At 46.8% G+C, this 14102-nt stretch overlaps 1 protein-coding gene across 3 annotated transcripts in view; it reads left to right on the top strand.

Moving 5' to 3' along the window:
• Positions 1–1717: 1717 nt before the first annotated feature.
• Positions 1718–14102, top strand: part of COPB1 (coat protein complex I subunit beta 1) — a 46457-nt gene continuing 34072 nt past the window's right edge. The window contains exons 1-2 of one of the 3 annotated variants that reach the window (XM_006126326.5): positions 1718–1890; positions 11834–11984. In XM_006126326.5, the coding sequence (XP_006126388.1) occupies positions 11894–11984 (91 nt within the window). In that variant the 5' untranslated portion in view covers positions 1718–1890; positions 11834–11893. Of the gene's footprint in view, positions 1895–10648; positions 10748–11833; positions 11985–14102 lie in introns of those variants that run through there. The other 2 variants (XM_006126325.5, XM_075928016.2) reach the window with 2 other exon arrangements.

Here is a 14102-nt window from a genome sequence, read left to right as displayed (position 1 = left end):
AGACTGGCAAGGAGAGACTGGAGGATCTATTTCCCACTTTGTCCTCCTAGTTCAGCCCCCAGTGGACTGTCCTGTGTCAGGCAATTGGTGCAATGCACGTGTTTCACGCTCCTCGTTCCTTAGCCTCATCTCTGGGACTTCCCCTCTCTGGCTGCTCTGACCCAAGACTGTCTTTTGAGCTGGGGGTGGGAGTGGAGCACAGATGTACCGAAACCACTGGAAACAGTGAGCGGGGCTGGACAAAGGGAGGGACATTCCTAGGCCAGCTTGGACAACTAGGTCCCAGCTAGGGTTGCCAGGTGTCTGGTATTGAACCGAACAGTTCAGTATTTTCGCCTCCTGTCCGGTAAAAAAATCCAGAAAATACCGGACACCTGAAATGTCCTGTACTTTCTGATTTTTTCCCGGCTAGGAGGCAAAAATCCCAGGCTATCCAGCTTAATACAGAGAGGTGCTTACCGGATTCTGCAGGTGAACTGTTCAGCCTGACACAGGGAGGCAAGATGGTGAGCGGCCACCATCAGCCTGTTAAGGCCAAAAAGCCTCACCATGCATTTCTTAAAGGGGCCACACTCTGTTTTTTTGTTTTTTGCTTAACAACTCTCAGGGGCCTTTTTTTGGTTCAGTATTTTTTCCAAAACCAGCTGGCAACTGTAGTGCCAGCCTGGCCCAGGCACAGGGCTCGCTCCTCTGCTACAGCCTCACAGCTCTGGGCATGGAGCAGGAGCGATGCGGTGAGAGGGGAGCGATGCAGTGAGTGATGCAACTCCTGGGGCAGGGAGGGGAACAGCCATAGGGAAGGGAAGTCACTGCCCAGATGAAGTGGCTGGGGCTACAGAGTCAAGCCCAGCAGTGCTGCAATGGGGCAGCTGTGGTGACACAATTGGCGACCGATCAATTTTTCTATCAGTAGTAGGTACCACCAGACATCCTCTTTTTGCTTACTTAGCAAATTCTGTCAGCCAAGATCCCCATCTATCAGCCTCTGCTATTTGCCATGGGTTCAAGACTGCCCTTCACATCCTCTGGTCCAAGACTCCCCTTCTGATTTTTCTTCCCCAGGCAGGCCAGTTCGTCTATTGTCACTATATCTTGCTTGATCCCAGGGCCTGCCCACAACATTTTGGGACCTGAAGCAGGACTCTCAAATGATGCTCCGATGCCCCCTCGCTTGGGCCAAAACTTTGAAAGGTCTCAATTCTGCCTTCTTCCTGCTCTACTCTGCCCATGGTACTGCAGACAGAATACACATGCATCAGCAGCAAACACAATTTTCTACATTCTAGGTCCTAGTGGTGCCCCCTCGCAGTCTGGCACTTGAGGCAGCCGCCTCAGTTCGCCTCATGGTAAGGCCAGCACTGCATGATCCCCCCCAGACAAGTACATTTCTGCCCCCTACTCAGACCCTGCTCACCCACCGGCTGCGACGTGGCCCCTTTGCAAACTCTCTAAAGAGCAAGCAAGGGCACGTGCCAGGGAACCTGCTCAGTTCGGATGCGCATGCTCAGTACCCTCCTAAGCAGGGCCTTCGGGTCGGGCGCTCGGAGTCGCAGCGTTGGTGTGAGTTGGAGCCACGCCCCCCGCGCTTTGCTGAGGACACCCGGGGGCAGTGACGTGGCTGCTCAGCTAGTGCCGGCCTGAAGACCGCGGCTGGAGGTCGCGGTCACGCGGTGTGAGAGCCGCGCATGCGCGGGGCTGTATTCCCCCCCCCCCCCCCCACACACGCACCGGAACCAGGCGACTTTGTGCCTTGCTGCGCGCGGAGGAGGCGTGTCCTGCTGCGGCCGCCGTAGTACCGATGTGGCCTGTCGCGGGGAGTGGTTCCACGTCAGCCACCGCCGAACGGGCAGAGACGGGGCTCCGGGGGTCCCGCCGCGGGCAGCACTGGAGGCAGGTACAGCGCTTCCAGCGGCTCGGGGCGTGCTGCGGGCCGTGGTCGGAGAGCGGCCCCCGCCCCCTTCCGGAGCCGGCGGCCTCGCTCCGCTCTGCCGGGGAGTCGGGCCAACGCCTGGCCGCGGGTGCGAGGGCGGGTAACCGGCGCGGCCCCCGCGCAAGGGGGTAGCGCGCCACGGAGCCGGGCCCTGCGAGGTCTGCTCGCGCCCCGGCTTGCTGAGGCAGCGAGGTTTAACCGTCCTGAGATTCGTTTTGCCCCTGTGGGCCCGCAGCAGTTACCCGGGCTGCCCGCAGGATCCCACGCCGCCTGCCCCAGCGCCTCGCATGGGCCGGGGCCGAGGCTGCAGCTTTGCTACGAGTTCACCTCTGCTGGGAAGCGTCGTTCTCTTGGGGCTGAAACTCTCCGTGTCAAGTAAAATTGTGGAGAGTTTCAGCAAAGACCCACTCAGCTGGTGTGTGTGTAACTTCTGGGTTTTAAACGTGCTGCTTGTGATCATGTAGCAGTATTGTTAAATCCATGGCGTTACGGTGCACACAAGGACAATGGCAAGTTGTAGCTGTAGGTAGCTATAATAGAGGTTATGAAGTAAATCTTTGTTTACTATTCTTTTTAATAGTACTTTGTGTGCTATTTAAGTTCCTCATCTTGCAAACATATGAATAACTTTGTGCAGGAGTATTCGCTTTGAAGTTAATGGCCCGTGCTTAAAATTAAGTCAATATGAATTTTCAGGTTTGGGGCCATGGTATTTTTTTTTTATATATAGCCATTCTGTGGTATGTTGACATAGAGAATATTATAGTTAGGAGTGTTAGTGTGTAATTGAAGTCATGTGATTGCATCAAAATTTAGCAGTTACATGACTATTACATAGTCCCTGGGGAGAGAGCTGGCAGTCAGTGCACTCTGGCCCTACTCATGGGGAGCCCCCTGCCATCCTGTGTTGCTGCCTCTCAGAAGTAGCAGTATGGGGTGGCAGATGGGAGCTGGTCTGCAAGGGGAGCTGGCTTAAAAACAGAGGCAGGAGCGTGGGACGGTATACCCTGTATGCTGCTCCACATCCCACAGAGCAACCTCTGTCCACAGCAAGCCTGGATGTGCCAGGACAGGACAGGACAGGGAGGGAGGGTGGGGGGCAAGCGACTCCACAGAGCCAGTGCTTCTGTCCTCGTCCCCATGCCCCGTTGCCTCTGTAGGAGGCAGAAAGGAGGGGCAGGCAAATCCATATGCGTATTTGGATCCTGCTTGCCCCCTTCACCCTCGGTGGTGCTGCTGCTGGAATTAGCAGTGCAGGGGCAGGGATAGGTGGAGTCGGTGCCCACCTGCCCCCCCTTGCTGCCTCTGATACAAAGGCAGCAAGGGGGAGAGAATGCCTGTAGTCAACAGGATTAACCAATAAGCCTTGGTTTATCAGTTAATCGTGTAGTCATCTACATGTTGACATCCCTAAGTATAGTTACTATCTGAAGTGTTTCATTTTTTCATAAAAAATAGGAAAATGTGAACTAAAACATGCGCTTTAAAATTTTGAACTAATATTGTCGCTAGTTTTCATCAGGGAATAGTTACTTAGAAAAATGACAGTTTTTGAACTGATGATGTAAGCTGGAGATATAAAATCCTGTTTAACTGGTTAATTATATTGTTTAACCAGTTAACCGATTTAAAGAGGGGTGAGTGAGGGGGCCCCTGTCTGCCTCTGGGTGGAATGTCCCCTTCCCTTCCCTTCCTCCTCCTCCCCAGGCAGAGGCTGCTTCAGTCCAGTCAGAGCAGCCCCTGGCTGTAGCCTTCCCACTGCAGGCAGGGGCTGCATGGGCTGGGATGCCAGAACATCCCCTGCTTGTGGAGGTCCAGGGTACATGTCAGGCAGGGGCTGTTCTGGCATCCTGATTGGAGCAGCCCTTGCCTGTGGGGTGCACACCAAAGTCAGGGGCTGTGCTAGAGTAGTCTCCTGGCTGCAGTAGGCAGGGAGCTGCTCCACCACTGGTAAGCCTCAAATCCCTATTATAAGCAATTATAAATTTACCTTGCAATCTTGATATGTTTTAGCCTGTGTCTTCAGAGAGTGCTAAAATATGTGCAGTTGCTGAAAAACAGTTATGCAGCTCTGTAATTCTAGGGAATGGTTTAGGGCATTGGGGCTCAAGCAGAGTGCAAATACCCTGGGGGGATATGCAGGAGAGGAAAAGTCAACTCATACGAATATTTGCCTACTTTTTCAACATGATACATAAAAAGCACTAGCAATATCAGTACAAACTAAATTTTCATACGAACAATGACTTATTTATACTGCACTATATGTGATGCACCAAAACGTATTCCAATTGATTTATAATTGGATGGTAAAAATAAAAGAGCAGTTTTTTTACTAACTGTTGTGATGCTTTTGTATTTTTGTCTGATTTTTATAAGCATTTTTATGCAGTTATGAAATGTTTTATATTAGCACCCTGTTTTATATACACTAATCAACAATACTTGATTATGCTGTCTATGAAGTCTCACATGGGTCTCAAGATAGGGTAGGGGGAGCAGAACATTTGTATTAGATGCCATGTAAAAATTCTCAGCACTTGCTGCATATTTTGTTGCGCTTATGATCATCATAAGCTCAAAGTTTCACATTTTTCAAAATGAGTAAGTTCCAGCAGGTGAGCTCATTGGGACACAAGATCACATGGGTAGTTGACATTGATGTAGTCCATTATCATAATTCTGATGGAGCTTTTAACTTTAGCAGACTTTCAGACTTATCACAGTACCCTTAACCATCTTGATGCTGCCTTTTCTTTGCTTTGGAGTGTTTGGAAAAGATATCCACATTGTCCTGTCTCAGAGCCTGAATCCTGATTAGCCTTCAGATCTCTTAGTTTTGAAAGAGAGCTGGACAAATTTTTGAGTGCAATTGTATGAGGGGGTTGCCTGTGATGGTAGTGGGCAGAGCTCAGTAGCCCTGGAGCTCAATTTCAATTTATTTCCTTTGTGCATAAAGCTTATCCTAAAGAGCTTCTATTTTGTCACCAGGCTCAGGAAGCAGTTCCGGTCTCCCCAATGTATTGGGGAAGATTTTTTAAAAAAAATCTCCTAAAGCATCAGACAATGGCCATGGCTGGAGATGAGACTTGTGGGGGTGGGCTTGGGCCAGGTCTCTGCACGACATTCAGCTTTCTCTCAGATGCTTGACTAGCTGATTATTGCTCATTTACTCAGGATCTAACTGACCATTAGGTGTGAGAGCAGGAAGGAATTCTGTCTTTAAGTCAGATTGACAGTGACATGGCAGGTTGTGCTTTCCTTTGCAGCATATGGGTGCAAAACACCTACTTGGACTAGCTGGGTATATCTCACTTATATATTTCCTGCCATTAGAACATAGGATGGCCGTACTGCGTCAGACCAATGGTCCACCTAACCCACTATTCTGTCCTCTGATAGTGACCAGTGCCATGTTTAACCCTAAACTACAGCCTATATTGGAACAGGATACCATACTCAAAGAGGCTCTGGGAGACAGACCCATAGTCTCCTATAGACAACCACCTAACCTCAAGATGATTCTTACCAACCACCACAGGACATACCACACTAATACCAACCCTGGTACCTTCCCTTGCAACAAACCCCGTTGCCAGCTTTGTCCACATATTCATTCTGCTGATACCATTATTGGACCTAACCAAGTGAGTTATAAGATCAAGAACACATATTCCTGCGCATCCAGAAATATAATCTACGCTATCATGTGCCGAAAGTGTCCGTCTGCTATGTACATTGGACAAACATCTCAAGACACTTCGCCAAAGGATTAATGCCCACAAAACAGATATCAGACAAGATCACAAAGAGAAAAGTTTCTTGCCACTTTAACCAGAAAGGACACTCTCTAAATGACTTAGCCACCTGCATTCTGCTACAAAGACCTTTTACATCTGCACTTGAAAGGGAATCCTCTGAACTGTCATTCATGTTAAAATTCGACACTTACCAACAAGGACTTAACAAGTCTTTGAACTTTCTCACCCATTACCAAGACAGTTTCCCCAATTATCACCTGTAATACCATTAACTCACAAACATCCCACTCTCCCTACCTTTAATATCAGCAATTCACAGACACTTACCTTCCTTCCTCCCCCTTCCCACCCCCCCGCATCCCCCTTCTGTTCTGCAATGTGATTTTTCCTTTTCATATTTGTTCATTTTTTTTAAATTGTATCCTTTGGTATATATGGTTGTGACTACTTTCTTCCACTATTTGATCTGAGGAAGTGGGTCTGGCCCACGAAAGCTCATCATCTAATAAACCATCTTGTTAGTCTTTAAAGTGCTACATTGTCCTGCATTTTGCTTCATGTTTTAGAAGGAATGAGCAGAACAGGTAATCATCAAATGATCCTTCCCTTGTCAGCTATTCCCAGCTTCTGGCAAAGAGAGGCTGGGGAAGGTGTTCCTGACCATTATGGCTATCATCCATGAATTTATCTAGTTCTTTTTTGAACCCTGTGATAGTCTTGGCCTTCACAACATGCTCTGGCAGTGAGCTCCATGGGTTGACTGCATTCTGTGCAGACATACTTCCTTTTGTTTGTTTTTAAATCTGCTTCCTATTAATTTCATGTGGTGATTTTTAGTTACTGTGTTACGAGTCATGATTTTATATAGACCTCTATCATATCTCTCCCTAGTTGTCTCATTTCCATTTTGAAAAGTCCCATTTTTACTGAATTCTCCTCATATGGAAGCCATTCTATACCCCAATCACATTTGCTGCCCTTTTCTGAACTTTTTCCTGAATACTGCATGCAGGTATGGTCAAAAAGACACTGGAATTGGAAGTGGACATATCATGAATTTATATAGAGGCAATATACTATTTTTGTCTTACTTTCTATCCCTTTCTTAATGATTTCCAACATTCTGTTGGCTTTTTTGACTGCCGCTGCACATTGAGTGGATATTTTCAGAGAACGATCCACAATGATTCCAAGATCATTTTCCTGAGAGGAAGAGCTAATTTTAAACCCCTTCGTTTTCTATGGCCAGTTGGGATTATGTTTTCCAATGTGTAAGACTTTGCATTTGTCAACATTGATTCTCATCTGCCATTTTGTTGCCCAATCACCCAATTTTATGAGATCCCTTTGTAACTCTTCACAATCTGTTTTGGACTTGGCTATCTTGAGTAACTTTACATCATCTGCTGATTTTGCCACCTCTCTGTCTACATTTTTTCCAGATAATTTATGAATATGTTGAATAATACTGATTCCAGGACAGGTCCCTGGAAGACACCACTATTTACCTCTCTCCATTCAGGAAAACTGTCACTTTATTCCTACCTTTTATTCCCTGCTTTAAAAGCAGATACTGATCCATGAGAGGACCTTCCCTCTTATTCCATGGCTTACTTTGCTTCAGAGCCTTTGGTGAGGGACCTTGCCAAAGATTTTCTTAATATCAAAGTAAACTATATCCCAGGGATCACCATTGTCCACATGCTTGTTGACACCTTCAATTCTGGTAAGATGGGTGAGGCGTGATTTCCATTTACAAAAACCATGTTGGGTTTTCCCCAACAAATTCTGTATGTCTGTCTAAAAATTGTTCTTTACTACATATAAGCCAATTTGACTAGCTTTTGCCTGTAATTGCTGGGATCGCTTGGGGAGCCTTTTTAAAAAATTGGTGTCATATTTGCTATCCTCCAGTCATCTAGGACAGAAGCTGATTTGAATGATAAATTATATACAGGCAGTCCCCGGGTTACGTACAAGATAGGGACTGTAGGTTTGTTCTTAAGTTGAATCTGTATGTAAGTCGGAACTGGTGTCCAGATTCAGCCGCTGCTGAAACTGATCAGTTTCAACAGCGGCTGAATCTGGATGCCAGTTCTGACTTACATACAGATTCAACTTAAGAATCCCAGGCATCCCCAAGACAGCTGCTGCTGAAACTGATCAGCGGCTGATTCTAGGAAGCCCCGTGCAGGGGCTTCCTATAGTCAGCCACTGGTCAGTTTCAGCAGCGGCTGACTTGGGGACGCCTGGGGCAGAGCAGCTGTGGTGCTGCCGGGTCGCTCCAGTAGCGCCAAGGAGCGGTGCTGCGGGACCAACCGGCAGCGCCCCACCTGCTCTACCACAGGCCCGAGGCTTTGCTCCTCATTTCCCTGGTCTGCTGGGGTGGGAGGGCACTAGCTGCACCCCCCCAGCAGACCAGGGACACGGGGAGCAAAGCAGCAGCGGCGGGGTGCTGCACCTCTGAGGCTTTGCTCTGGCAAAGCCTCAGAGGCGTGGGACTCCGCTGCGGCTGCCGCTTTGCTCGCAGTGCCTCTGGTCTGCTGGGGACCGTCTCCAGCAGACCAGGGACACCGGGAGCAGCTTTTCTCGCCCCGGAGGTCGAGGTGGCGGGACTGCTGCGCTCTGGGCGGTCCCGCTGCCTGCGAGCTCCGGGGGGAGAGAGCCCCGTTCGTAAGTGCGGGTCCGACATAAGTCGGATCCGCGTAACTCGGGGACTGCCTGTATTACGGTTAGTAGTTAGGGACGTAAAATCCCATTTAATCGGTTCACCAGCGCAGTGGGCCTAACCAGGGCTGGAGCGGTCCCTCCCCCTTCTGTGGTGCAGCATGGATGTTTTGGCCATGTCAGGCCTGCCATAGGTGGGAGCTGCTCCAGTCTGACTGGGCCACCGGTTAACCATAAGTGGTGTAAGCATCACCCAGTAAGGATGATTTGGATTTGAAAACCTTCCTAACAATACTCAGCCATGAAAACCTATTCATAAGAATGGCCATAGTGGGTCAGACCAAAGGTCCATCTAGCCTGGTATCCTGTCTGCCAACAGTGGCCAATACCGGAGGGAACACAACAGGTAATCCTCACACGATTCCTCCCCCTGTCACCCATTTCCAGACCAACAGAGGCTAGGGACATCATTCCTACCTATCCTGGCTAATAGCCAATGATGGACCTAACTTTCATGGATCTATATAGCAATTTTTTGAACCCTGTTAAAGTCCTAGTCTTCATCACATCCTCTGGCAAGGAGTTCCACATGTTGACTGTTTGCTGAGTGAAGGAGAACTTCCTTTTGTTTATTTTAAACCTGTTGCCTATTCATTTCATTTGGTGAACTCTAGTTCTTTTATTGAGGGAGTAAGTAAATAACTTTTCCGTATTGACTTTTGCCATATTAGTCATGATTTTATAGACCTCTACCATATCCCTCCCCCCCCACCTTAGTCGCCTCTTTTCTAAGCTGAAAAATCCAAGTCTTTTTAATCTCTCTTCATATGAGACCCGTTCCAAAACCCTCATCATTTTTGTTGCCCTTTTCTGAACCCCTTCCAGTGCCAATATATCTTTTTTCAAAGAATGTTTAAGTTTCCTTCAGTGGCCTTGTTTTCCTTGAGTGATTCTCAGTCCCTTCTGTTTTCTGTCTGTGGCGCATAATATAGTCTAGTCTCCTGGTGGCTGTAAAACTTTGGTCTCATTTCAGTTGTTGACTTAACGTGCAAGTGCTTGTTAGTATTGGTGGTCTGTATTATATAGAAGTCAGATATAATGATCTCTAAGTCCTTTCTGCCCTTAAGCTCTATGAAGTTTAATCAAGCATGTGGTTATAAGATATTGTACAAGTGATTGTTTTTCATTTAAAAAAAAAGAACAGTTAACTACCCTGAATAAAAAAATACTATGTAAAGCTTTGAATTTGTTTTATGTATGAGTTCTTAATAAGTACTAGGAATCTCAGCATGTAGACGACTACACGATAAACCCTGGCTTATCGGTTAATCAGTTAATCTTGTTGACTACATGCACTTCCCTCCTCCCCGCTGCCTCTGTATCAGAGGCAGTAAGGGGGGGGGGGGAGGTGGGAGCTGGTGCTAGTGAGGTGCTGGCTTTTAAGCTGTCTCCCCCTGAGCACTGGATCCTGTGGTGCCCCCACTGCCACACTGCTGCCTCTGATAGAGGGGCAGCAGCGTGGGGGGGAGGGGGGAGCAGGCAGGAGTTGGTACACTGAGGAAGCTGGCTTTCAAGCCAGTTGCCCCTGTGTATTTGCTCCCGCAGAGCTGCCTGCTCCTCCGCGCTGATGCCTCTCTTATCAGTGGCAGCAGCATGGGTAGGGGAGGACAGGCAGGAGCTGATGTGTGGGGAGCCGTCTTTTAAGGCATCTCTCCATGTGTGCCAGCTCTGCAGAGCCAGCTACCTCTCACAGAGGCAGTGGGGAGCCCAGGGCATGCTGCCGTGGAGCATCCTCTGTCCATGGGGAGCTTGGGCCAGCAGCCCCTGCCTGCTACAGGCCCAGGCTTGCCTCAGATGGGGCTGTGCCATGGGGTGCGAGAGCAGCCTCTGTCTCTGGGAAGCTCAGGGATAGGGACAGGGACTGCTGGAACCCCACGCTGCTGGACTGCAATGGAATCCCTAGGAGTGGGACCGGGAGTGCACTGATTGCCAGCCCCGCCCCTGGGGACTATGAAATAGTCATGTTTAACCATTAACATTTGATGAGGTTACACAACTATTCAATTACACACTATCCGACATCCCTAATAAGAACTACAAGTTGAATCTGCAACCTGGTTGTGATGGGGTGAGGTCACAGAAGACCCATTGTGGGTGCTTCCTAGGGTGCTGACAAGGCCACTGTCACTCCTTTTCCTGCTCTCTGGGGGCTTCTTGCTACCATGCCAAGCCAAGGCACAGAGCTGAGATCATTGCCTCTTTCCTCCCCCCCCCCCCCGCCTCAATACAGACACTGAAACTCTTCAGGTCCAAGGAAATGCAATTTTGGGCCCAGCTTCCTGGGATACCACTCCCCAAATGGGATCAGAACCCCAAAGGAATCCATTAGGTAAGCCCCCTTTAACTATGAAAAGAGGAATGTACACACTGATCGCTCCCCCAGATAACAATTATTTACACTCTGCTTGATAGTAAATAAGTGATTTTATTAAGTACAAGCATTAGGATTTAAGGAGTTATAATGCGAATAGGCAGAGCAAAGTAGATTACAAACTTAAAATAACAGAAAATGCTTAGCTAATTCTAACACTAAAACCTCAGTACAAACTTATTTCCAATTCACCCTCAAACTGTTCTTGTTCCAGCTAAGCTGACAAACTAGGGAAGTTCCCTATCACTGGGGTCTCTGGTTCACTTTATTGGGTGTGCCAGCCAAAGACCAAGAAACTCCTACCTCCCTATTGTTTTATAAATTTCCACTTTGGGCAAGAATTCTCTTTCTGCATTGCACCCTTAGAGGGGAAGTAACCTCACCAGCCCCTACCAATTAGAGAGGTCCCATGACTTTGTAGGACTAACCACTGCTAAGACTTAAAGGACAGAAGGGACTGTTGACTTATGATTGCTAAACATTGAGGCATCCCAGCATTGCAAACACCCTTGCTGGCTTTCCTTTGAATATTTAAAACCACAAAACATTCCATACTGCATGTGTCTAATTGTACACACAAGAATTCTACATATGCCAAAGTGAGATATACAGACCCAACAATTAAAATTTTTAAAAGGTTAAATTACATTTTGTAATCCTGGTTATAGTATTTGTTACTGTTTTATAATACTTTGGTCTTATCAGTCACAAAGTGCTTTGCAGACTGATTATCAACTCACTAGACCCTGTAAGACTTGTTGGTAAGTAGCTAAGTAATAAACATATTTCATTGTTTTTTTTTTTTTTCATGTTGCTCTTTGGGGATTTGGCATATTTGTTTTAACATTTTAATACAGTGTGTTAATAAGAACATTTATAAAGTGAAAGAACATCTTTAAGACATTTCGAACAGTTTAGAAAACCTTTACATTTAAAATTGTGGTGAAACAATGTTTAATATTTTTGTGGAAATTGCAATAAAATATTTTTGTGGTGTTTTACTGTGCAGTTATTAACAAGTTGCATTAATTCCATTTTTTCTAGAGTGCCTGATATCTTTCAGAAGTAGTTATTCTATTAAGAAGATATTTGTAATCAAGAACAATGACAGCCGCAGAAAATGTATGTTATACGTTGATTAATGTTCCAATGGATTCAGAACCACCATCTGAAATCAGCTTAAAAAATGACCTAGGCAAGTAATATATTTTATGGTTAGCACGAAATTATTTTTCTCGAATTAACACTTGTAATTATTTACGATAACCTTTAATGAGAGACTTTACTTTGTTTCTATATTTTACAATCTCAAACTATGAACTTTTAAAAATAACTATAAAACAATTAGTTGTCATATTATGTTTAAACCTAATTTAATAATTGGAAGACTTATGCATAACATTGCTATTCTAAGACAATAAAAAGGTCAGAATTCAGATCTGAACTTAAATGCAGAAGTTGAATGGGATTACTCACTCACTTAAATACCTTGATGAATTTAAAGCACCTATCCGAAATATGTCTTACAATTTAAAAGCAAGAAACATTGGGGTGAAACTATCATTGTGTTTTATGACTTGAATACTTTCCAAGTATCCTCCTAAGGCCTATTGGAAGATAGGAAACAGAGTACAGTAAACTTCCGATAATCCGGCACCTTTAGGACCCAGGGGGTGCCAGGTTATCAGATATGCCGGACTATTGGAAGGGGGGGCTATGAGGGGCCTGGGGTGGCATCCCCCCCACCCCAGACCCCTCATAGCCCCCCCTTCCAATAGTCTGGCTCTGCCCCAGGTGTCCCTGATTCAGCCGCTGCTGGTCAGTTTCAGCAGTGGCTGAATCGGGAACGCCTGCAGCAGAGCAGCTGGAGTGCTGCCGGGTTGGTCCGGTAGCGCCAACCCTTGGCGTGGTGAGACCAACCCGTCAGCACCCCAGCTGCTCTTGGGGATGCCTGGGGCAGAGCAGCTGGGGTGCTGCCGGGTTGGTCCGGCAGCACCGCTCCTCGGCGCTACTGGACCAACCCGGCAGTACCCCAGCTGCTCTGTCCCAGGTGTACCCAAGTCAGCTGCTGCTGAAAGTGATCAGGGGCTGATTCCAGGAAGCCGGGGCAGAGCTGCTCTGGCCCGGGCTTCCTGGAGTCAGCCGCTGGTCAGTTTCAGCAGCGGCTGAATCTTGGAAGCTGGGGGCAGAGCAGCTCCAATGGTCCGGCTGCCCGGAGCACTTCCGGGTTCCTGATGGTGCCGGACCATCAGGAGTGCCGGACCATCAGATGCCGGACCATCGGAGTTTTACTGTAGTTACTTTATGGTAAAGCCTTTTTGGCCACTCTAACTGCCTCCTATACACGGGGGGTCGGGGGAACAATACATTTCTGCATTTTCTGTATGTGGAAAGATAGCACTTCCTACTGAGGTCAGTGAGAGTTAAATTAGTCCTAAATGCAGATTTCAAGGAGCGTGCCTGGTTGCAAGTCCTATTCTATCACATCACTTATTGAACTGTTGCAACCATTCTTAAAGCAGAGAAAGGAGAGAGTAGAATACCTCTAAAAGCCACTTGAAATTTCAAAACCCAGTAGTAGTGTAACCACCATTTCCTCCCCATAATTCAAAAGTACCTACCTTAATGTGTTGTCAGAAGTCTGTCCATTGTGATATAAATACTTTATAGCCCTACCAATCTCTTCTAATTAAATACTAACATATGAAGTAATCTGTGAATTTAGGTTTGTTGGATTAATGTTAAACCTAGCTTTGGTTGGTTCAGGGAAAGTACTGTTGACACCCCCACCTTCACCAGGCACTTCTCAAGAACTCTGTGTTGTGGAGCCTCAGACAGGGTGGTATGTCTAGTGTTTTTGTGGTAACTGTTCATTAATGGAATCTCATTTATATATCCTGTATTTATTGTATCTGAAAGAGTCTCTTTGTGTCAATATTTTCTCTTGTCCTATTTTTATAATCCATGTTTGTGCTCCGTATTTCAATGCATTCCTTAATAAATCTACTTGGAGGCTTCAAGTTTTTGCTGCTTTGTAGTTGAGTACATATTACCAGCACTTTGGCATCCTTACTAACTCAGAGGTTACTTCTGAGCACATTCTGTGCCAAAAAAAATTTACCGTACACAATATTTTAAAATTTTACAAAATTCTGAAGTGCTGCCAAATACATCTAGAGTCTCCAGGATGACTTTGGGGAGCACAGGCCACTGGCTGCACTGAGGCAGAGATCACTTTCCCCAGGCTGCAGTCAACCCTGACACATCCCAAGGATTGGTCCAGCCTCAGAAACACCACAGGGCCCTGCCCCCC

This window comes from Pelodiscus sinensis, chromosome 5, assembly GCF_052426305.1.
Source record: "Pelodiscus sinensis isolate ZL-2025 chromosome 5, ASM5242630v1, whole genome shotgun sequence".
In the NCBI taxonomy this organism is placed as follows: Eukaryota; Metazoa; Chordata; order Testudines; family Trionychidae; genus Pelodiscus; species Pelodiscus sinensis.
This window is presented reverse-complemented; position numbering and strand designations above follow the sequence as displayed.